The 19,127-nt window shown below is 45.6% G+C and overlaps 1 protein-coding gene across 1 annotated transcript in view; it reads left to right on the plus strand.

Annotated features, from left to right (window-relative positions):
• TRPM1 (transient receptor potential cation channel subfamily M member 1) overlaps positions 1 to 19,127 on the plus strand; it is a gene marked incomplete at both ends in the record, with an annotated part of 117,539 nt that overhangs the window by 44,210 nt on the left and 54,202 nt on the right. Inside the window, 9 exons of the mRNA XM_080913675.1 lie at positions 4,824 to 4,903; positions 7,319 to 7,514; positions 9,455 to 9,668; positions 10,555 to 10,679; positions 11,609 to 11,780; positions 15,147 to 15,321; positions 15,737 to 15,860; positions 16,844 to 16,916; positions 17,590 to 17,690. Of these exons, the coding sequence (XP_080769801.1) occupies positions 4,824 to 4,903; positions 7,319 to 7,514; positions 9,455 to 9,668; positions 10,555 to 10,679; positions 11,609 to 11,780; positions 15,147 to 15,321; positions 15,737 to 15,860; positions 16,844 to 16,916; positions 17,590 to 17,690 (1,260 nt within the window). The remainder of the gene's footprint in view (positions 1 to 4,823; positions 4,904 to 7,318; positions 7,515 to 9,454; positions 9,669 to 10,554; positions 10,680 to 11,608; positions 11,781 to 15,146; positions 15,322 to 15,736; positions 15,861 to 16,843; positions 16,917 to 17,589; positions 17,691 to 19,127) is intronic.

The raw sequence follows: 19,127 nt of genomic DNA on the forward strand, positions 1-19,127 counted from the left end.
TACCAACTGATTCCGAAAGTCATGGTAGATGATCTGAATCATGCAATATCAAATATTCAGTAAAGACAGAATTCATTAAGGAAAAATAAGCAAGCATATTCATTCAATTAATATGAAGGATTGCATCACTTCTGATAAACAGTAAAACTACATATCACAACACCAAAGAGTTATCATAACACACAATGTGTAATCAAATAGTTGTGAATTCTTATCAATTAGTGTTATACATAATGCATCTATGCTTTATACACTAACATCTGCAGACTCTAAACATTTCTCAAGTAAAGAGTTTTAAGTGAAAAGGATTGAAGAAGTCCTGGTTGACGGGAGAGGTCTGAGGGCAGGAGTGGGGGCGTGGCCTATATGGTGGGACCACCGAGGACTGTCAAAGCAGGGCCTAGGTGAGGCACACACAATCCTGCCTTTTCAAGCTCTTCTTGATCTCAGACTGCCTTCACTTTTCACTGGCGGGGCATCTTTGGAGGGTGTGGGTTAATGACAAGCAGGATGTCTGTCCTCCAGACTCAGCGGGCTACACCTTCCTGTTGCTGGTGGTGCACACTCAGTCGGCTCTGCTGTCCACCTTAGCCTTTCCAATGGTGAGTGTCTATGGCCTGTGTTTCCAGATATATGGGTTCATGGCACCTTTTATTGATGGAGGCTCAGCTGGTTTCCTGATTCCATCTGCTTCCATGAATTAGACACTCTCACTGGGAGAAACAGCTCTCCTGACCCCTGTGCACTTCTTTAATCTATCTATCCAGGTGTAGATTCCTGGCTATGCATTCAAACTGAAGGTTGTAATTCCATATTGGGATCCCTTTTCTCACACTCAATCCCAGATAAAGCCAATGGAAGTCCTTCAGAGTGGACTTCTATGCTTTTTTGACATAGTTGTAGGTTAGAAGCAAATATCTCCCTACTTTCTGACACAGAGCGGTACAGGCTCCAGCCCTGACTTCCTGTTTCTAAAGGAACCCTGATTTGGGAAAGGCTGGAATTTAGAAACTATTATTTGAACACTGGATTTATCTATTGTTATGGTTTTGTGAATGTTGTTGCTGTTAGGCTCTTTCAAGGGATGAGCATGCTGTGTGTACACAAAGACTGAATTGTGTGTGTGTGTGGTAGGCACACGAGTTCACTGGTCCCTGACTCCCAGGGTCATGGTTATGTAAAATCTCTGAGTAAGAGGAATACATTACTTCTGCTGAGCAGACTATGAGAAGGTAACAAGACAGGCCTCAGATACTAGGTCACAGAGTGTTTGCTCAGTCTGATGACCTATGGAGAGGCTCGCATGGAAAGAGATGAAATGAGGGCCAAGTCTCTGAGTCACATGGTTTCTCTCTGGACTCATCTCCTTAGATGACACCACGGTCTCACTTACAGCACCAAATATATACACTCACTTCCCAGATCCCACAGTCTGGGAGCAGATAGCTACTTGTTGCTTTAAGTCTCCAGGTCTTGAGGCAGTTTGCAACGTTAAGCAATATATAACATATTCATCATGTCATATGGATGTATGCATGTATGCCCCATGTTCCCGTATGTGTATAGAAAGATGACACACCTATTCTCATATAACTTGACATATCACAAACTGTTGCTTCATGCTGATAACTTAATTTTGGGTCCACTTTATTCATCTCTTCCCATTTCCCATATTTGTACTGCTTTGTCCACCAGTGAAAGGCCAGTTCTGATTACCCATAACTTGTTCGCAGTCATTTACTAATTCATTCACAGAAAACATATAGAACAGCATCAGAACTGCTCTCTTAGCATTTCTGTGAAAAAGTTACCTAACTGCAGGAGTTTAGGATTTGTTTGGTTGGCATATTTTCCAGAATCTGTGGCATACAGCCAAAGCACGGTGACCTTGTTTTCATAATCAAACAGAGCACACTCTGAGTTGAGAAATCCCATACAAAGGGGAGACATCCATCCCAGACCAGGCATCTGCTTCGCTGCTGAATTGGGCTCTAACATTCTGCTTGAGATGTTGGGGCTAGATGGAGTTTCTAGTCACCTCCCTGTGCTTCATCCTCTGAGCAGATGCAGAGGCATTCTTCTTCCAACTTCACCCACTTCCAAGGCCAGCAGCATAGCAGTCACTGCCCGGCAGATCTCAACCTTCCTAAGGTCCTTTAATACAGCTCCTCATGTTGTGGTGACCCCCAACCATAGACTATTTTCATTGCTACTTCATAACTGTAATTTTACTACTGTTATGAATCATAATGTAAATATTTTTGGAGATAGAGGTTTGCCACAGGAGGTGGAGGAGACCCACAAGTTGAAGACCATTGTTAAGCAGTCATTAAATTATTTATGGGTGGGCTAGAAAACCTCAGTGGTTCAGTGTTTGCCTAAATTATGCAAAGCTTTAAGACTGATTGATCACCAGGGTGTGCACACATGTGCTTAAACATACATACATACATACATACATACATACATACATACACATGCACATACACACAGAGGCACATAGGGCAGTGATTTCTTTTATGTTGTGATAAAAACACTCTGACCAAAAAGGGCTTGGGGGAGGAGACACTTATTTGGCTTACACCTTCAGGAGAGTCTATCACCGAGGGAAGTCAGGACAGAAATCAAGTAGGAATGAAATGGAACCCATGAGGAATGAATGCTGCCTACTGGCCTCGTCCACTCTGGTCCTGGACTGAATACAAACCAGCGGGCCCTCTCCTATCAGTTAGAAATCAAGACCACTCCCCCACAGACATGCCAATCTGATCTGCTCAGTTTTCCACTGAGATGAACCCAGGGTGTGTTGAGTTGGCAGTCAAAGCCGATCAGTACACACACCACCATTGTCACATGGTCACGTGGAGGGCAAGGCATACAGCGTTGGCTTTCAAAGACACTGGCGGGAATATTTTAATTACAGTTATTGCCATTATCCAGGATGACACGGAATGACCAGTGATTGGCCTGAAGATGCCCAGAGATACTGCTTTGGGAGGGTCCCCATAGTCCTGTTGCTGTCTCTGGGCTGGGCAGGGCTCTAGGGAAGCAACAGGTGGGTATCCGGTCCTCAGCCTGAACTGACTTGAGAGGTATTCTGTGACCCTGGGTTGTCACTGCAACAGTCTTGGGAGGCAATTTTAAGGTCAAAATCAATGTCAGGTATGAGGAGGAGGACATCAAGGTTTCACTGAGGACTGCCCCTCTAGACACCAGGCTCACACCTAGTCTCAGGTAACAGACTGTTAATCTCTCAAATAGGTTCTCTAAGACAGTGGTTCTCAACCTTCCTAATACTGTGACCCTTTAACACAGTTCCTCGTGCTGTGGTGACTATCAAACTATTCCAATGCTATGTCATGACTGTAATTTTGCTGCTGTTATGTACCATAATCTGAATTTCTAACATGCAAGATATCTGATATGCAACCCCAAAGGGGTCAAGATCCACCCACAGGTTGCGACATGCTGCTCTAAGATTTTACTTAGGATTCTCATGCTGAGGATTCCTTATCATCACAGAGATACTACATAAGCCAGCACATATATGTCACACACATTCCCCATAATACAGCACATGCATACTACACATCTAATACATAATTCGGGCACATGTGTGCATGCACGCACACACACACACCATCTAACACACCATCCCATTACCACATCCCCAGAAACCATAATATATATATACCTATGCCCAAAGATACTGGTCATGTATCAACAGGCACACACACTCATACAAGATGTTCAAGTTGTCCACATGCATACAGTGGCACAAATACAACGTACATGTGCACCCATGCACACACACACACACATATACACACTGAGTGAAGCCTCTTGGACAAAGAGGCTGTTAACTCTTTCTCAGCTAGCCTGGACAGCTTTCTCCATGACCTTTCCAACATCTGCTTCCAGAGGGATCTGCTGAGCCTCCCACTGGGAGACAAGAGGGGCAAGTGAATCACTGCTCAGAGCCTCCTCCTCCCCCATGTGAGGGGGCTTCCCGGAGTACACTCTCACTTGAATAAGGTCTCAGCCTTGTCTATGCTGGCAAAGCTACTGCAGGAATCTCTCTCAATCCTTGTGTCCCGGAGGCAGCCTGACACTGCCCCTCTCCTCCTCCTTGTGTTTTCTCAAGCATCACCTGCTATTTTTAGAGGGTGAAGGACACTTTTTCCCTACTCTCTTTCCTTGGAATGTCTCCACAACACCCGGCACAGAACCTTGTACAAAGAATGCCTTCAGCTGCTGGATGCCTGCAAATTCAATTCAGCAAGTGGGAACCACAAATACATGTTTCCAGGCCACCAGTCTTGCAAAACGCAGATCCTTAAACCCCTTCAGTGAAATGACCGTTCAGCTATCACAAGCAAGGACAAGGCCATAGCTCAACAGTAGAGACCTTGGGTGAGGCATAGGCTTGATTCCCAGCACTGACAAAAAGAAACACACACACACACACACACACACACACACACAGATACACACATAGCCACACACAGACACAGACACACACAGGCACTCACTGGAGGGGGGCATAGAAAACCTCCTATTAATGGCATGTTATTTTAAAAAATTATATTGATTGATTGATTGATTGGTTGTGTTCATGTGTCATGGTCCATGGGTGGAGCAGAGGACAACTTCCAGGACTCTGTTCTTTCCTTGTATGTAGGTTTCAGGGAGATCGAACTCAGGTCATCAGACATGGTGGCAAACCTTTACCTCCTGATCCATGTTGCAAGCCCATGTGATTTCTTCCTCATGAGCTGTGGTGATGGCTCATGGCATCTCACTTTTACTCCTTTCTCTTCCAGGGTCAGAAAGCATGGATAGAGAAGACATTTTGCAAAAGGGAATGCATCTTTGTGATTCCCAGTACAAAAGACCCCAACAGGTACATCGGCTGCTATTGTGGGGACATGATCCAAATGGGGCTGGTCCAGCATGTCTCAGCAACTATTCTTCTAGCATCTGTGGGAGAAGGGAGAGGAGGCAAGGAAGGACATGCCAGACTCTGTCTCCACAGGAGCCATTAACACAGAGTCACTGGGCTAATCAGTTCTTCTGTTGAGAGGCAAATGCCTTGGTAGAGAACTTTCTAGGCAGATTTCTTGTGAGCTCTCTCCCAGCCAGATGGGAGCAACATCTTTAGACAGTCTCAGGATACCCCTGATGTATTTATACAAAAAGGAACTTGTATCCCTGGGAAAGATCAGAGTGGCTGAGTGAAATTACTATGGCCCTTGTTCACAAGATGGCCAGGGTTTCCACTTACCTATCTGAGATGCATGCTATAGGGTAAACAGGAAGCCTTCCAAACACTCGAGTAATTTGGAGGATTTAGCTGAAACCTCACCTCTGAGAGAAAGAGCCGAGGCCGAGCTGGAAGAGTTGGGGAGACTTACCCACAGGCTCTCCCTGGAATCCATGTGAGCAGGGGGTCACTGGTGTAGGTGAACACAGATGCTTGGGTACCCTCTGCTTCAGATTTTCTTGGTGCCTAATCTCATTGTCTCATGTCCTCCAGGCCCCCGCCCCCCCGCCCCCATACCCTTCAGGAGTCTCTGCACTCACCCGAACCCATGTATAACCAGGGGAGAAAGGGACCCTCAGCCACAGGCCCTCTCTTTCTTCATCCCAGCCACTGAAAGGTGACTGGCTCTGCCTCTCCTCCTCTTCCCTGCCACAATGGACAAAGGTCTTTGAAACAATAAGAAACATCTTCCTCCTCATTCCCCAAGTCACAGGAACAAAAGTCTGACTAACATTACCCCCTGGACTTGGGTGACTTTGTTAAAAAAAAATCAAAAATCAAGTTGTAAAATTCACATGGACTTTTGTAAGAAGAAGGGAGGACTGGAGAGAAGGGAGGGGAGATGCTGTGGGAAATATTATTTCGAGGATTTAACTTAGACCACATAGTTCCCAAAATAGAAGACACAAACCTTTATATTTACAATGAACTTAAAAGCACCAGAGCCGGGTAGATATCAACCCTCCATGCTACTTTGTCTACTTCCCTGTCAATAACCCTGAGATATCTTTGCCATGTTCCATCTGGGCTACTTCAAGAGGCCAGCCCCTCTGGTCACTGCTCATGATCCACCTACCCCATGGCAACTCCTCCTTCTTTCCTCTTTCCTCCCTCCTCCTCCCTGCCTCAGACCCCACACCAGGGAACCTTTGACCCGCCCCCTCTCTTCAGCTCAGCCCAGACTTTAGGCATCTTTAGTAACCAATCAGGAATAACTTGGGAGGCAAGGTTTACACAGCAAAGGCTGATGTACATGAAGATCTCCTCGATGAGGGTAACCAGATCTTACGGGGCAGTATAGCAGTACCAGACCAACCCTCTACAGAGGGAAAGAAAAGCTGGGGAGAGAGGAATGGAGGGAAGAAAGGAGGAAAAGAGGAAGGGAGGGGAGGGAGAGAGGAAGAAAAGACAGGGAAGAAGGAAGGGAGAGAAGTTGGAATGAGGGGAAGGCAGAAGGAGAAAGGAGAAGAGAGAAGGAAAAGGAAGTGAAAGGAGAAAGAGGAGGGAGGAAGAGATGAAAGGAAAAGGAAGAAAGGGGACAGAGGAGGAAAGAGAAAGGAAGTGACAGAAAGTAACTAAATATCAGCTCTCATACCACTGATGAAGCAGCCAGAAGGGTAGGGAGAAAGAACTCTCCGCTTGTACAAAGACATCACACGGGGCAGTCCAAGCTTTGGTGGTTCAGGCATAAACTATGTGGCAGCCACCCATGACAGGGATAAAGGAATCCCTGGACATGCCTGGAAAGATCAAAGGATATGTGCTCAGAGGAGCCTAGAAAGGAGAGTGGATCAGAGCAATTCAGAGATGCTGAAAATCAGGATCCTCAAAGTGACAGCTCAGGACAGGACAACCCAACATTTACTGAGACGTGGGCAGGAAAAAGGTTTCACTGAAACACGCAAGCAAGCAAAAAACCGGAAGGACCGTGCAGCCCCATAGGACTCTGGAAGGTTACTTGGTACAAAATGTTCAGCAATGTTCACAGGGCCCAGCTCCTGTTGATGTTCCTGAGACAGTAGAAAGATAACCAGTCATCCAGTAAGAAAGAACAGCCATCCACAGTGTTACAAACAGACTGGCATACAAATAGTATCGTGTTGCTTTTTGGGAAATGGGCACTTCAGGGGACACTTCTGTCCCTGATAAAGATGATGACTAAGATATTCTTGGGGCCCTGGTTGGTCCCAGCACATCCTCTCAGGCTAATTTACACTCACTAGCTGGATGGAAGGGGAGAAACACTGCCAAAGGCCTGCTTTGCTCTTCTTTCAGATGTTGCTGTGGTCAGCTCATTAACCAGCACATCCCCCCACTGCCTAGTGGGGCTCCCAGCACAGCAGGAGAGGACACCAAGCAGGTGGACGCACAGTCTGGGAAATGGTCCGTCGGCAAGCACACCCAGAGCTACCCAACAGACTCCTACGGGATTCTCGAATTCCAGGGCGGGGGCTACTCCAATAAAGCCATGGTAAGAGGGGTGATGGGGTGCTGTATATGGGAATTCAGTCTTCACCAGCTCCTGTCTCCTGGCCCTTAGAATGCAGAGACCTGGGTCTCCCTCCATCTTCCAGCTAAATCTTCTTACATCACTACAAGTCTGTGAGATGAGTCTGTGCAGATGGATTTTCCCCATTTATGAGAACTTGACATCACTGTCAAGTACATGACAACCTCCATGAGTCTGCCCCAAGCTCTAAACCTACCGTACAAAGCATGCCCTAGCCCAACGTGGCACACATGCTCTTTTGCCCCATCTCTGGTGTCCTTGTTTGCTTTGTATTGCTATGCTAAACACTGCAACCAAAAGAAAGAGGGTTTGTTTCATCTTATGTTTCTAGGTAATATAACAGGTCATCACAGAGGGAACTCAAGGCAGGAACCTGAAGGCAGGAGCTGAAGCAGAGCCCATGGAGAAACACTGATTACTGGCTTACTCTCCACCACTTTCCCAGCCTTTCTTATACATCCCAGGATCACCTGCCCAAGGGTAGTGCCCTCCACAACGAGCTGGACCCCCCATCAATTATTAATCAAGAAAATACCCTACACATGTGTCTATAGGCTAATCTGATAGATAAAAAGCATTTTCTCAATTGAGGTTTCCTCTTCCCAGATGACCCTGGCTTGTGTCAAGTTGGCAAAAAAAAAAAAAACAAAAAAAAAACAAAAAAAAAAAAACCAAAAAAAAAAAACCAAAAAACAAAAAACAAAACAAAACAAAACAAAACAAAACAAAAAAAAAAACCCCAACTTACTGGTGAGAAAGTTCTTTAAAACAGTATTAATAACCATGGGCTTGCCATTCTTCTCAGTCCTTGTGGAGTCTCTGCAAGCATTTTCCCCTGAAGTCAGCTTCCCCGTGTCTTTCCTTTGTGGCAAGAGGAGGGGAACGGTCTCTCAGCTTGCTGTAGGTAGGACGGCTAGCTCCCTTTCTGGAGGGCCCTAGAGAGGTGGAAGTACCAGCCTGGAACCTGCTGCTGATGCTCAGTACAGTTTCTGCAACTTCATTTCATTGGTCCAATGTTACGTTCCAACTGCCATACCACTAGAATCTCTGGGATGGCTCCCTTTGTATTAGTATGGTCACACAAGGGCAGCACAGAGGGGCCATGGCCTCTGGCCACTAATGTCTTTTTCACCCAGAGAGGGAGAAGAGCCCTTGAACACTTCCCTCCTCACTCATCGATAGCATTGCCCAACATTCTGAACTTTTGTTCTAGCTGAGTCAGTTTGGAATTAATTCTTCCAAGGCCAAGTTTGTAAACAAAGTACAAGACACTCAGATATGCTGGAATGTCAGTCAAAAGAAGAGGCCATTTTAAGTACAGCTCTATACTAACTCTTATGTGATATCCTGCATTTAGTAAAGACAGTGTACTAGGCCATCTAAAATATTCATCTAAAATCCAAATTGAGACAGGCACATTAGCCTGGTCACTTGACACTACGACATTCTAGATGAGGTCATTTATAAACAGAACTGTACTGTATACAGTTCTCAAGGTTAAGAAGCCTACAGTCAAGGTCCCAGTTGATCTAGTTTCTACCCTGCTTAGTAAGTGCCACTTTCTTGGTGTGTGCTCACATATATGAGAAATGAGTGAACACCTGTGGGCCTCAGGAGCACCGGTCCCTGCCTACCACTCACCACAGCTGCACTGGGATGGAGTTTAAACATGTGGCTGTCAGGGTAACACAAACACTTGAATCACGGAACCGGTGTCCTATATTTTCCTTTGCTAAATCCGGCCACCTTTAGTCACTTTGCTGCAGATTAACAAAGGGCCCAAGACATAGTCTTGAGACACCGAGGGAGTTCTTGTTTGGATATTTGTCATATCCCTACTCCCCTCTGACAGAGAAACAAAACCAACTGAGGGCTCTGAGCGCCATGCGTTTCTTTTGCAGTACATCCGAGTTTCCTACGACACCAAGCCAGACTCCCTGCTCCATCTCATGGTGAAGGATTGGCAGCTGGAGCTCCCCAAACTCTTGATATCTGTGCATGGGGGCCTCCAGAGCTTCGAGATGCAGCCCAAGCTGAAGCAGGTGTTTGGGAAAGGTCTGATAAAGGCTGCCATGACCACGGGGGCTTGGATCTTCACCGGCGGTGTGAGCACTGGTAAGAGGGGCCCCACCCTTGCTGCTAGAAGATTGGACACGTGGAAGCCTAATCCCAACAACAGTGTAAACTTTACTCAGCACGGTGTTACTGTTATTGGGATCGATTTGTTTCAATAGTACAAGCATGAGTTTTTGTTAGGTGGCTTTCTATCACCATAGCAGACATCTAAGATAATCAGTTTATGAAGGGAAAAGGTTACCCTGGTTCATGGTGTTAGAGGTTTTGGCCTGTGGTCAGCTGGCTCATTGCTCTGGGCAGAGCAAGACAAAGAGAGGTCACTAGAGTTGGCAGCTCTTCAAGGGCACTTCCCAGTGACCCTCAGACCACATGCTGGGTCCTTTCTCTTATATGTACACCACCTCCCAATGGTGCTCTGCTAGACACCAAACATCTAACATGGGGGTTGTGGGGGGGCACTTGAGGTCCAAACCTCAGTGGGGTTAACTGAAGATAGCGAACCTCCAAGTCAGTCTGTGCCATTCCCTGGGCATAGCTGTGGAGAAACGTCATTTCCCATGAGCCAATAGGCATCGTTTCCACTCATTATGGGAGAATGAACTGAAGGATTAAGGAACCTTCCTGGTGGCCCAGCTATTGCTGATAGCAGAATGTAGCTAAAGACTACCAGTGAGACCCAGTGACTTCCAGCTTTGGGTCACAGAAATCCATGCCTGGCTCTGCTCCTAATTCTAGTTAACGCAGGACCAGTGGTGGTGATGAGCACAGGCTTGTGAGATGTGTTCTCCTCATGAAGAGAACAGGCTCCATCTTGGATCCACAGGGATGATGGAGGCTCAGAGTAGGCTCCCCTGAAGTTCGTCACTGGTGATATGGTGTGATGTGGCACAGAAGGGCCTGAAACATGGCATGTGGCTGCTCACAGGTGTCGTCAGCCATGTGGGGGACGCCTTGAAAGACCACTCCTCCAAGTCCAGAGGCCGGCTCTGTGCTATAGGGATCGCTCCCTGGGGCATGGTGGAGAATAAGGAAGACCTGGTTGGGAAAGACGTAAGTTTCCTCTGAAGGCATTGGCATTCTTTTTTTTAAAAAATTGAAGTCCATATTTTGAGATCTTGGTAAATTGGTACATTGGTATAAGAAATCCCAGAGAGCACCTTTGACTCATTGCTCCTGCAAAGCTGATGGAAGCTTCTTGCAAAATGATAGTATAAGCAAGGTACCTCATCAACCAAAGGAAGTTCCCTGTTGTCCTTAAATATCTATAACAATTTCCTCCCACCTTTCCTTCCTCCTAAACCCCGGCAACCACTAAGGTGTTACATACCTCTATCAATTTTTAAAAATGTTTTCACAACGGAATTTGCAACCTTAGGAGAATGAGCTTTCCCATGTAATTCTTGGGACACTCAGATGGCCATGGTTTCTTTCTTTCTGCTCAGTGATGTTCTGTGATATGAATACACCACTAAAGGTTGTTTAACCAGGAGCTCCTAAAGACCATCTAGGCTGTTTATAGCTGGTCTATTAAAAATGATGTTGCTATAAAATTTGTGCTTAGGTGGGCTGGAGAGGTGGCTCAGTAATTTCATTTCTTTGCAGTAAATATGTTCAATTATTGGGTTGCCACTGTCTAAAGGAAACATGTCTCTGTTTCAATACATTAATTAAGAAAATTGTCTTCAGAGTGTAGGGTATAAAAATGACACTTAAGTTTACATGTGGTAGTTGGGCAGTGGTGACACACACCTTTAATCCTAGCATTCAGGAGGCAGAGGCAGAGGCAGGTAGATCTTTGTGAGTTTTAGGCTAGCCTGGTCTAAAGAGATAGTCCCACAATCTACAAAGAGTTCTATACAGAGAAACCCTGTATCAAAAAACAAAGCAAAACCAAGTTTGCATGTGGGATGTGTGCATGGTTCTTGTAGATCTTAATATCTAAGTTCTGCAGCTTTGGTTCACACTGTGCTTTCTGTCAGGTAACAAGAGTCTACCAGACCATGTCCAACCCTCTGAGCAAGCTCTCTGTGCTCAACAATTCTCACACTCACTTCATCTTGGCTGACAACGGCACCCTGGGCAAGTATGGTGCTGAGGTGAAGCTTCGAAGACAGCTGGAAAAACACATCTCCCTGCAGAAGATCAACACAAGTAAGTTCTGGGAGGCTGTGGGCACCAGCTCAGGGCTCATCCTACCAGGGTGGAAGCCAGCTGAGAAGGAAACTACCAGAGGGTACTGGCACTCTTAACCTTGACTCTTGCTAAGTCCGTGGACCATGCTCAGACTCTCTCCCTAGCCACCAACCAAATCACCTTCATGGAGAAGCCATGGGATGCTTTGCCCAAGTCCATAAGTTGATCTGAGACTTACCCTTGCACTATTTGTCATGGTTGTCATGGTGATGGTCTGCTCATCACGTTAACCCTCGTTCTTGTTCAACATACTCACTGCTATTATTTTCCTTAATGTTTTATTGGGGGAAAAAAACCTTATTCTCAAAGACTTGGTATGATTCATAATAGACAAGTGTTGGAGGGTCATCGTCTATCTCTGTAGCCCTCAGTCTCTCACATGGACTAAGATGGGGAGATAAGGAAGTCCCTGGACCTGGATGCAGGCCATCTGTTTCTGCTGGGCACCATTCTTGCTGGTAGCTGGCACAGCTCTGAGGAAGGAGCACTCACTGCTGGGGGGAATCTGAGGGTAAGGTAGAGAGGAAGGCACCCAACCAAGTGAGAGGATAAAGCTTGTTAGAACTAAGGTATCTGTATAACCTCCCACATGCAAAACTTCTCTCAGACTATTATTAAATGATCTCACAGAATTTTATTCGTAACACCACCAGAAATATCTCTGTGCACCCCAGTCTAGAAGTAGGGAAAGATCGGGGTGCCTATCTCTTAAGACTGTAGATTCCTGAGACTTAACTTAAACTATTCCTATTCATTTGTTCAGAGCTTCATACAATTTATTTTCATCCCATTTTTGTCCCAGATCTACCCTCTCCCTCCGAAATTCATGTCCTCTTTAAAAGAAAATGACTCCTTGAGTCCTATTGTGCTGGCCACACATTCACAGGTGTGGGGTTATCCACTGGAGTGTGGTCAGCTTACCAGGGCCACATGCTTAAAGAAAACGGACCCCCTTCTTACAGAAACTTTCAGCTTGTCCCCTGTCCCCACCCTTATGCTGGAATACTGACCAGCTTGATGCTGTGCCGCTAGACACAGCCGCCGTGAGTTCCGAGTGCAGCGGTCCTAAGGATCGCACTGGTGGATAAATCAGTTGGATTTGTTTTATGCTTTCGTAATTTTGGACTTGTATGTTCAGCTTGGACCTGTGACCTGTGGGCTTCCCTTTGTCATCCTTTGCCTAGGCCTCTGAGTGGGGCAAGGACAGCAAAGGGGGGCTCAGTGGTCACCTCTACTGCAGAGAGTTTCGGGAGCCTAGCCTGAGCCAAGAGCAAGTTCTACCCTGCTTCTGGAAACGAAGTTGCCATGATCCTGACTATGTAGAATCCCAAGCATGCTTGGATGGAAATCTCAAAGACAGCGGCCATGTCACCTTGGCCCATTTCTCATTACTTCTTACTCATGGTTTAGTCCAGTGGTTCTCAACCTTCCTAACGCTCTGCCCTTTTAATATAGTTCCTCGTGTTGAAGTGATCCCCCAAACCATAAAATTATTTTTGTTGCTACTTCTTAACTGCAACATTGCCACTGTTATGACTCATAATGTACGTATCTGACATGCGGGATATCTGATGTGTGACTTCCACAAAGGGGTTGAGACCCACAGGTTGAGAATGCTGGCTTAGCTCATAATATACTTTCAACATTTGCTTGCTGAAATAAACTCACTGTAATTCTACCAGCAAGAGACCACAAGGTTATTCTAAATGCTTAAGTGTGCACTAGGGGAGGGGGAGGACAGAGTAGGGAAACAGAGGCTCTGAGGTCACTCACTGGTATCCTCAAGGCTTCTTAGAACCTGTGCTGGTGGATTTTATTTGAGGCTCTCAAGAACCATGATGTCAAGGATCCTTTCCACTACTTGCCCTCTTGTGATGTTGCTCACAGCTACCGAAACCAAGCAAAACCTGATCAGCAGTCAGTGAGCCTGCATGTTAACAGGGTCCAAAGCCCAGAACTTCACTGGCCATGGACAGAAAACATCCAGGAAGAGATAGTCTGTCTTTAATTAATGTGGACGGAGCTCTTTCTCCCTGGTTATTATCCCTAAGCAACACAATATAATAACTACTTTCATGCCATTGCATCATCCCAGATATGATAAGTCCTCTGGAGGCATACAAGAGGATGTGTGCATGTATAAATGCAGATGCTCTACCATTTTATATATGAGACTTGAGCATCTTGAATTTGGTGTCCAGAGGGATGTCAGAAGGTTCTAGAACCAATCCCCAGTAGATGCCAAGGAACAACTATATAACATGTCCTGACCAGGCAGAAGTAACATTTTGAGGTAGGCAAATTTGTCACAAAGACTCATCTCTAGCACTGTCCCCTCAGTAGTGTCTAAGCTTCCAGAGTTCTCCTATCACTTCCTGCTTCCCAGAGTTGACCCTGCTGGATCTATCGCCAAAATGTTATCTATTGCTGTGTTCTTATTCAGTTTTAAATCAGAGCAGGCTCTGGAAACAAGCCATTCGCAATGGGCTAATAGTACTCCATGTTTTCACCCCTAAGAAAATGTACTGGGGCCAGAAGTGTTTTAGTCTTGGCTTTATCAAATTTTTGGCATATGTGCATACCCTTTACCAATGATCATCTCCAATCCAAAAATTTGATACCTGAAATGTTTCTAGGATGGGGGGAAACTCAAACTTTTCTGCCACAATAGAGGCTCTAGAGGCAGGACCAAGAGCAAACTACTACTACTACTACTACTACTACACACACACACACACACACACACACATACACACACACACACACACACACACACACACACACACACACACGTGCCTCTTCAACTTCCCAAACACTACCTAAAAGGCAAATATATTCATTGCTCTTCTTGTTCCTTTTACAACTGGTCATCCATGAGATTGTGCTTTAATCAATGGCCCAGTGTTGTATTGCCAATAATTGAGAGGCCCTGGATTGAGGTGAATTCCCCTCTGGCTAGTCCGGCCCTCCTTACACTGGGTCACTTTTGGAAGCTGCCTCCAGCGTTTCATACCTAGGCAAGGCAGAAAAGGAGTGTTCTTAGCCACACCTTTAGAACTCTGCCCAGATGTCCCTGTGTCACATGGGAATGTCAGGGAACTTAAGAGTTTTGAAGTTTGGCGTTTATAGCGGGAGGCCATGATATGAAGTTTGAATGCAAGGATGAAGACAGTCAGCCTTCTCCTGACTTGGAGTGTTGGTCAACACTTATGCCAGAGGGAAAAGCCCTTGGGCAGGAAGTTTGTGCTTTTTTGCTGTTTAGGCATTGAATACAAGTCGGAGATGTTCGTGCCTGTGTGGACAGCAAGTGTGGTTGTGTTGCAGGACTGGGCCAGGGTGTACCTGTCGTGGGACTCGTGGTGGAAGGTGGCCCTAATGTGGTTTCTATCGTCCTGGAGTATCTCAGAGAAGACCCTCCTGTCCCTGTGGTGGTTTGCGACGGCAGTGGACGGGCCTCTGACATTTTGTCCTTCGCACACAAATACTGCGACGAAGGAGGGTAGGAAGGGCGTGTGACAAGGGCCAGCTCTTGATGGCCTTTTGTCTGACTGAGGAAAACATCTGACCTGATCCGCTCAGATATCCCCAAAATGTCTAACTTACAAGGCTTTTTTTGATATCCTCCCCCAAGTTCCCAAGACCAGCATGAGAATGATCTGGAGCCTGGCTTCCTGACTGAATTCTCTCTGCCCGAGTCTCTCTTACAACTTTATTTTACATCATAAGCCTTGAAAGAGCTGAAGTTAGGACAGTTTTTAATGCTGCTTTTAGACCGGGTGACTTTTTGTCTCCTGTCCACAAGTCTTTTCCATTAGTGATACCAAATCCAAAGTACTGGGTGGGGCAAAACTGGTTTACTAGGGAGCTGTTCTAATTCCCTCGCTTCCTTTCCTCTTTTCACCCCCTTTGAACAGGGTCATAAATGAGTCCCTGCGGGACCAACTTCTAGTCACCATTCAGAAAACATTTAATTACAGCAAGTCCCAGTCACATCAGCTGCTAGCAATTATCATGGAGTGCATGAAGAAGAAAGAGCTCGTGAGTGTCTCTTGAATTTATTTCCAAACAAACTCCAGGAGCGAGAGCTCTTTCTGTGTCTGCTCTGCTATGCTTGCTTGGTGGACCATGTGCATACTTCAGTTGACCTTCGCAAAAGACAGCTTTCGAACTCATTTCAGACTAGCTGAAGGAATGAGAAAAGCAAACAGAACAGTGGTTCTTAACCTGTGAGTCGGGACACCTTTGGGTGCCCAACTGACTCCTTTCATAAAAGTTGCTTAGGAGCACTGGAAAACACAGATATTTCATTATGATAGATAACACTAGCAAAATTACAGTTAGGAAGTAGCAGGAAAAATAATTTTATGGTTGTGGGTCACCACGACAAGAGGCATCATATTAAAGGCTCACGGCCTTAGGAAGGTTGAGAACCACTACCACAGAGGGCCCCTGGTGTTTCCAGACCTTAGCGAACATGAGGTGATGTCACATCATTTCACTCAACTCAGAAATTCAGAACATGAATCAGATATAAAGTCCTGGGTAAGAGAGACATAAACACACATTTAGATGTGGTTGGTCACAAAGTCACATGCACTTTCCTTTGCACACACAGGGATCATTTCTCATTTCTTCCTTTAACTTCCTTCAACCTGACAAGGCATAGGAACCCCTTGTTCATGGATGATGACACATTCGAAATTCTAAATTCATGTTAACACATTCCTTCTGACTAGGCATGTGTTCGGAAGCTCAGATGGCTAGTCGAATATTGGGCAATCCTGAGGTGCTTACCCTCTTCCCAAGGCAAAATAATAAATTCCAAATCCAGGCAAGGATTCCAACAGCAAGACCAGCATGGGAGCCCCTGGGGACTGAAAACTCTGTGTGTGTCTAACAGGCTTTCAATTCTGCTTTATTGCTCCAGTCTTTGTGTTCAGTTTTGTTTCTTAACAGCTCAGTTCTTTCTCTCATTTTCTACGTCGCCTTAACTCTGTCTTCTTCTCACTCACCCTGTCCAGGTCACTGTGTTCCGGATGGGTTCCGAGGGTCAGCAAGATGTTGAGATGGCGATTTTAACTGCCTTGCTCAAAGGTGAGCTTCTGGGAGACGGCGATCCGGAATTTTTTGTCTTCCCAGAGCTGCCTAGCAAGGGCTTTGTCAACAGTGAGCACTCCTTCACATCCTCTTACTAAGGACTTTTAGCAAAAGAACCCTGAGCCAGCCAAGTTGCCTGGGGTGACCTCGGCATGAAATTCAGGAATGATCAGCCTCGGAGAGGGTAAAAGAGATTCTCTTTTGTGAGATAGGGGCTGATTGTTGCCCATAGCTGTTACTCAGCTGTCAGAGCTGAGTTCATGATGAGGAAGTTCACTGCTGAACTTCTGCTTTATGCTGGGCTCTGCTGTGTGCTGCCCCGGGGCTATGGTCCTTGGCTCTTTCTGACAAATGTCCAGTAGTTTCAGATTTCTCTCCTTTTCAGAAGAGGGCCACGGATTACTTGGTCCCTCCTCCATCCCTTCCCGGGAAACCAAGCCCAGTTGGCTTGGGATGAGGTTGCCCCTGGCTTTCTCTCAGGAAACATAAAAAAAAAAAGCAGAATTCTTAGCTTAGGTGGGCATTTGGAGGCAAGAAAGGAGGAAGTGATAGGTGTTTAGTTACAAAGCAGTTCCTGGTGGGAAGCCCAAGTTGCCAAACCAGAACCTGCCAAGCTTGAGTGGTCCAGAAACAAAGTGAGGAATGGTCTCACCTCTTCTTTCTTTCCCAGGAACCAACGCGTCGGCTCCAGATCAACTGAGTCTGGCACTGGCTTGGAACCGTGTGGACATAGCGCGGAGCCAGATCTTCGTCTTTGGTCCACACTGGCCGGTGAAACTGTTTCTCTGTTGTTGTTTTGTTTTGTTTTTTTGATTTCTGGAGACAGGGTCTCATATAGTCTCACCAAGAAGGTGCTTATGTAGGCAAGATTGGTCTTGAACTTCTGATCCTCCTGCCTTTACCTCCCTGGTGCTGAGGTTAAAGGCATTCACCACTGTGCCTGGGGAAACCGTTTTCTGTTTAGAGTATTAATTGTGACTTGTCATGGTGCTGTGTTAGTGTGTCCTTGCTCATGATATGGATCTTTGGAAATGATCTAAGGGATCTCTGATCTGGGTAATCCATGAGATTACTGGAAGATGTTGCTGTTTAACATCAAAGAAGTAAAGACTCCAAGTGTAAACTCCACACTGAGCAGGGTCTTCCTGAGGAAACTAACCACCAAACCTTTCATCATTACTGGTGAAAGAAGGTTTTTACTCTTTGAAAGAAAAGAAAAGAAAAAAAAAAACAGATCATTAAAATTAACTGCAGAAATTCCTTCTAGGGCACTCAGTTTTCAGACCATGTTTCATGAAACTTTGGAGGATCTGGAGAACTCCATGTGTGATGTATATGTGATGTGATCGCTGCGTATGGTGTCTCTAGTCTAGTATCTGTGGTGTGGCTTAATGTATCGTATGAAGCAAGTCTGTGCACAGCATGTGTGTGGAGTATGGGGGGGCTTGTGATATACAGGTGAAGTTTAGCATGTGTGGTATTTGCAGATTATAAATAACATGTATATATATGTACATGTGTGAATCTGAGGAAATGCACACCTGTAACTTTTGTGCATATCACATCTGTAGAATAGTGTCTGTCTGTCTGTGCTCTGTGATGGGTTTGTGGTATGATGTGTGGGTAACACATATGGATATGGGTGGTTTGTGTGTGTGATTAGCAGGTGTGTGTGTGTTTGTGTGTGATTAGCAAGTATATGGGTAAATGTGATTAGCAGGTGTGTGTGTGTGTGTGTGTGTGTGATTAGCAGGTGTGTGTGTGTTTGTGTTTGTGTGTGTGAGAGTGTGTGTGTAATTAGTAGGTGTATGTGTGAATCTGATTAGCACATGTGTGTGTGTGATTAGCAGATGTGTGTGTATGTGTGTGTTTGTGTGTGATTAGCAAGTATATGGGTAAATGTGATTAGCAGGTGTGTGTGTGTGTGATTAGCAGGTGTGTGTGTGTGTTTGTGTTTGTGTGTGTGAGAGTGTGTGTGTAATTAGTAGGTGTATGTGTGAATGTGATTAGCACATGTGTGTGTGTGATTAGCAGATGTGTGTGTATGTGTGTGTTTGTGTGTGATTAGCAGGTGTATGGGTGAATGTGATTAGCAGGTGTGTGTGTGTGTGTGTGTGTGTGTGTGTGATTAGCAGGTGTATGGGTGAATGTGATTAGCAGGTGTGTGTGTGTGTGATTAGCAGGTGTGTGTGTTTGTGTTTGTGTGTG

This window comes from Micromys minutus (assembly GCF_963924665.1).
Source record: "Micromys minutus genome assembly, chromosome: 3".
NCBI lineage: Eukaryota > Metazoa > Chordata > Mammalia > Rodentia > Muridae > Micromys > Micromys minutus.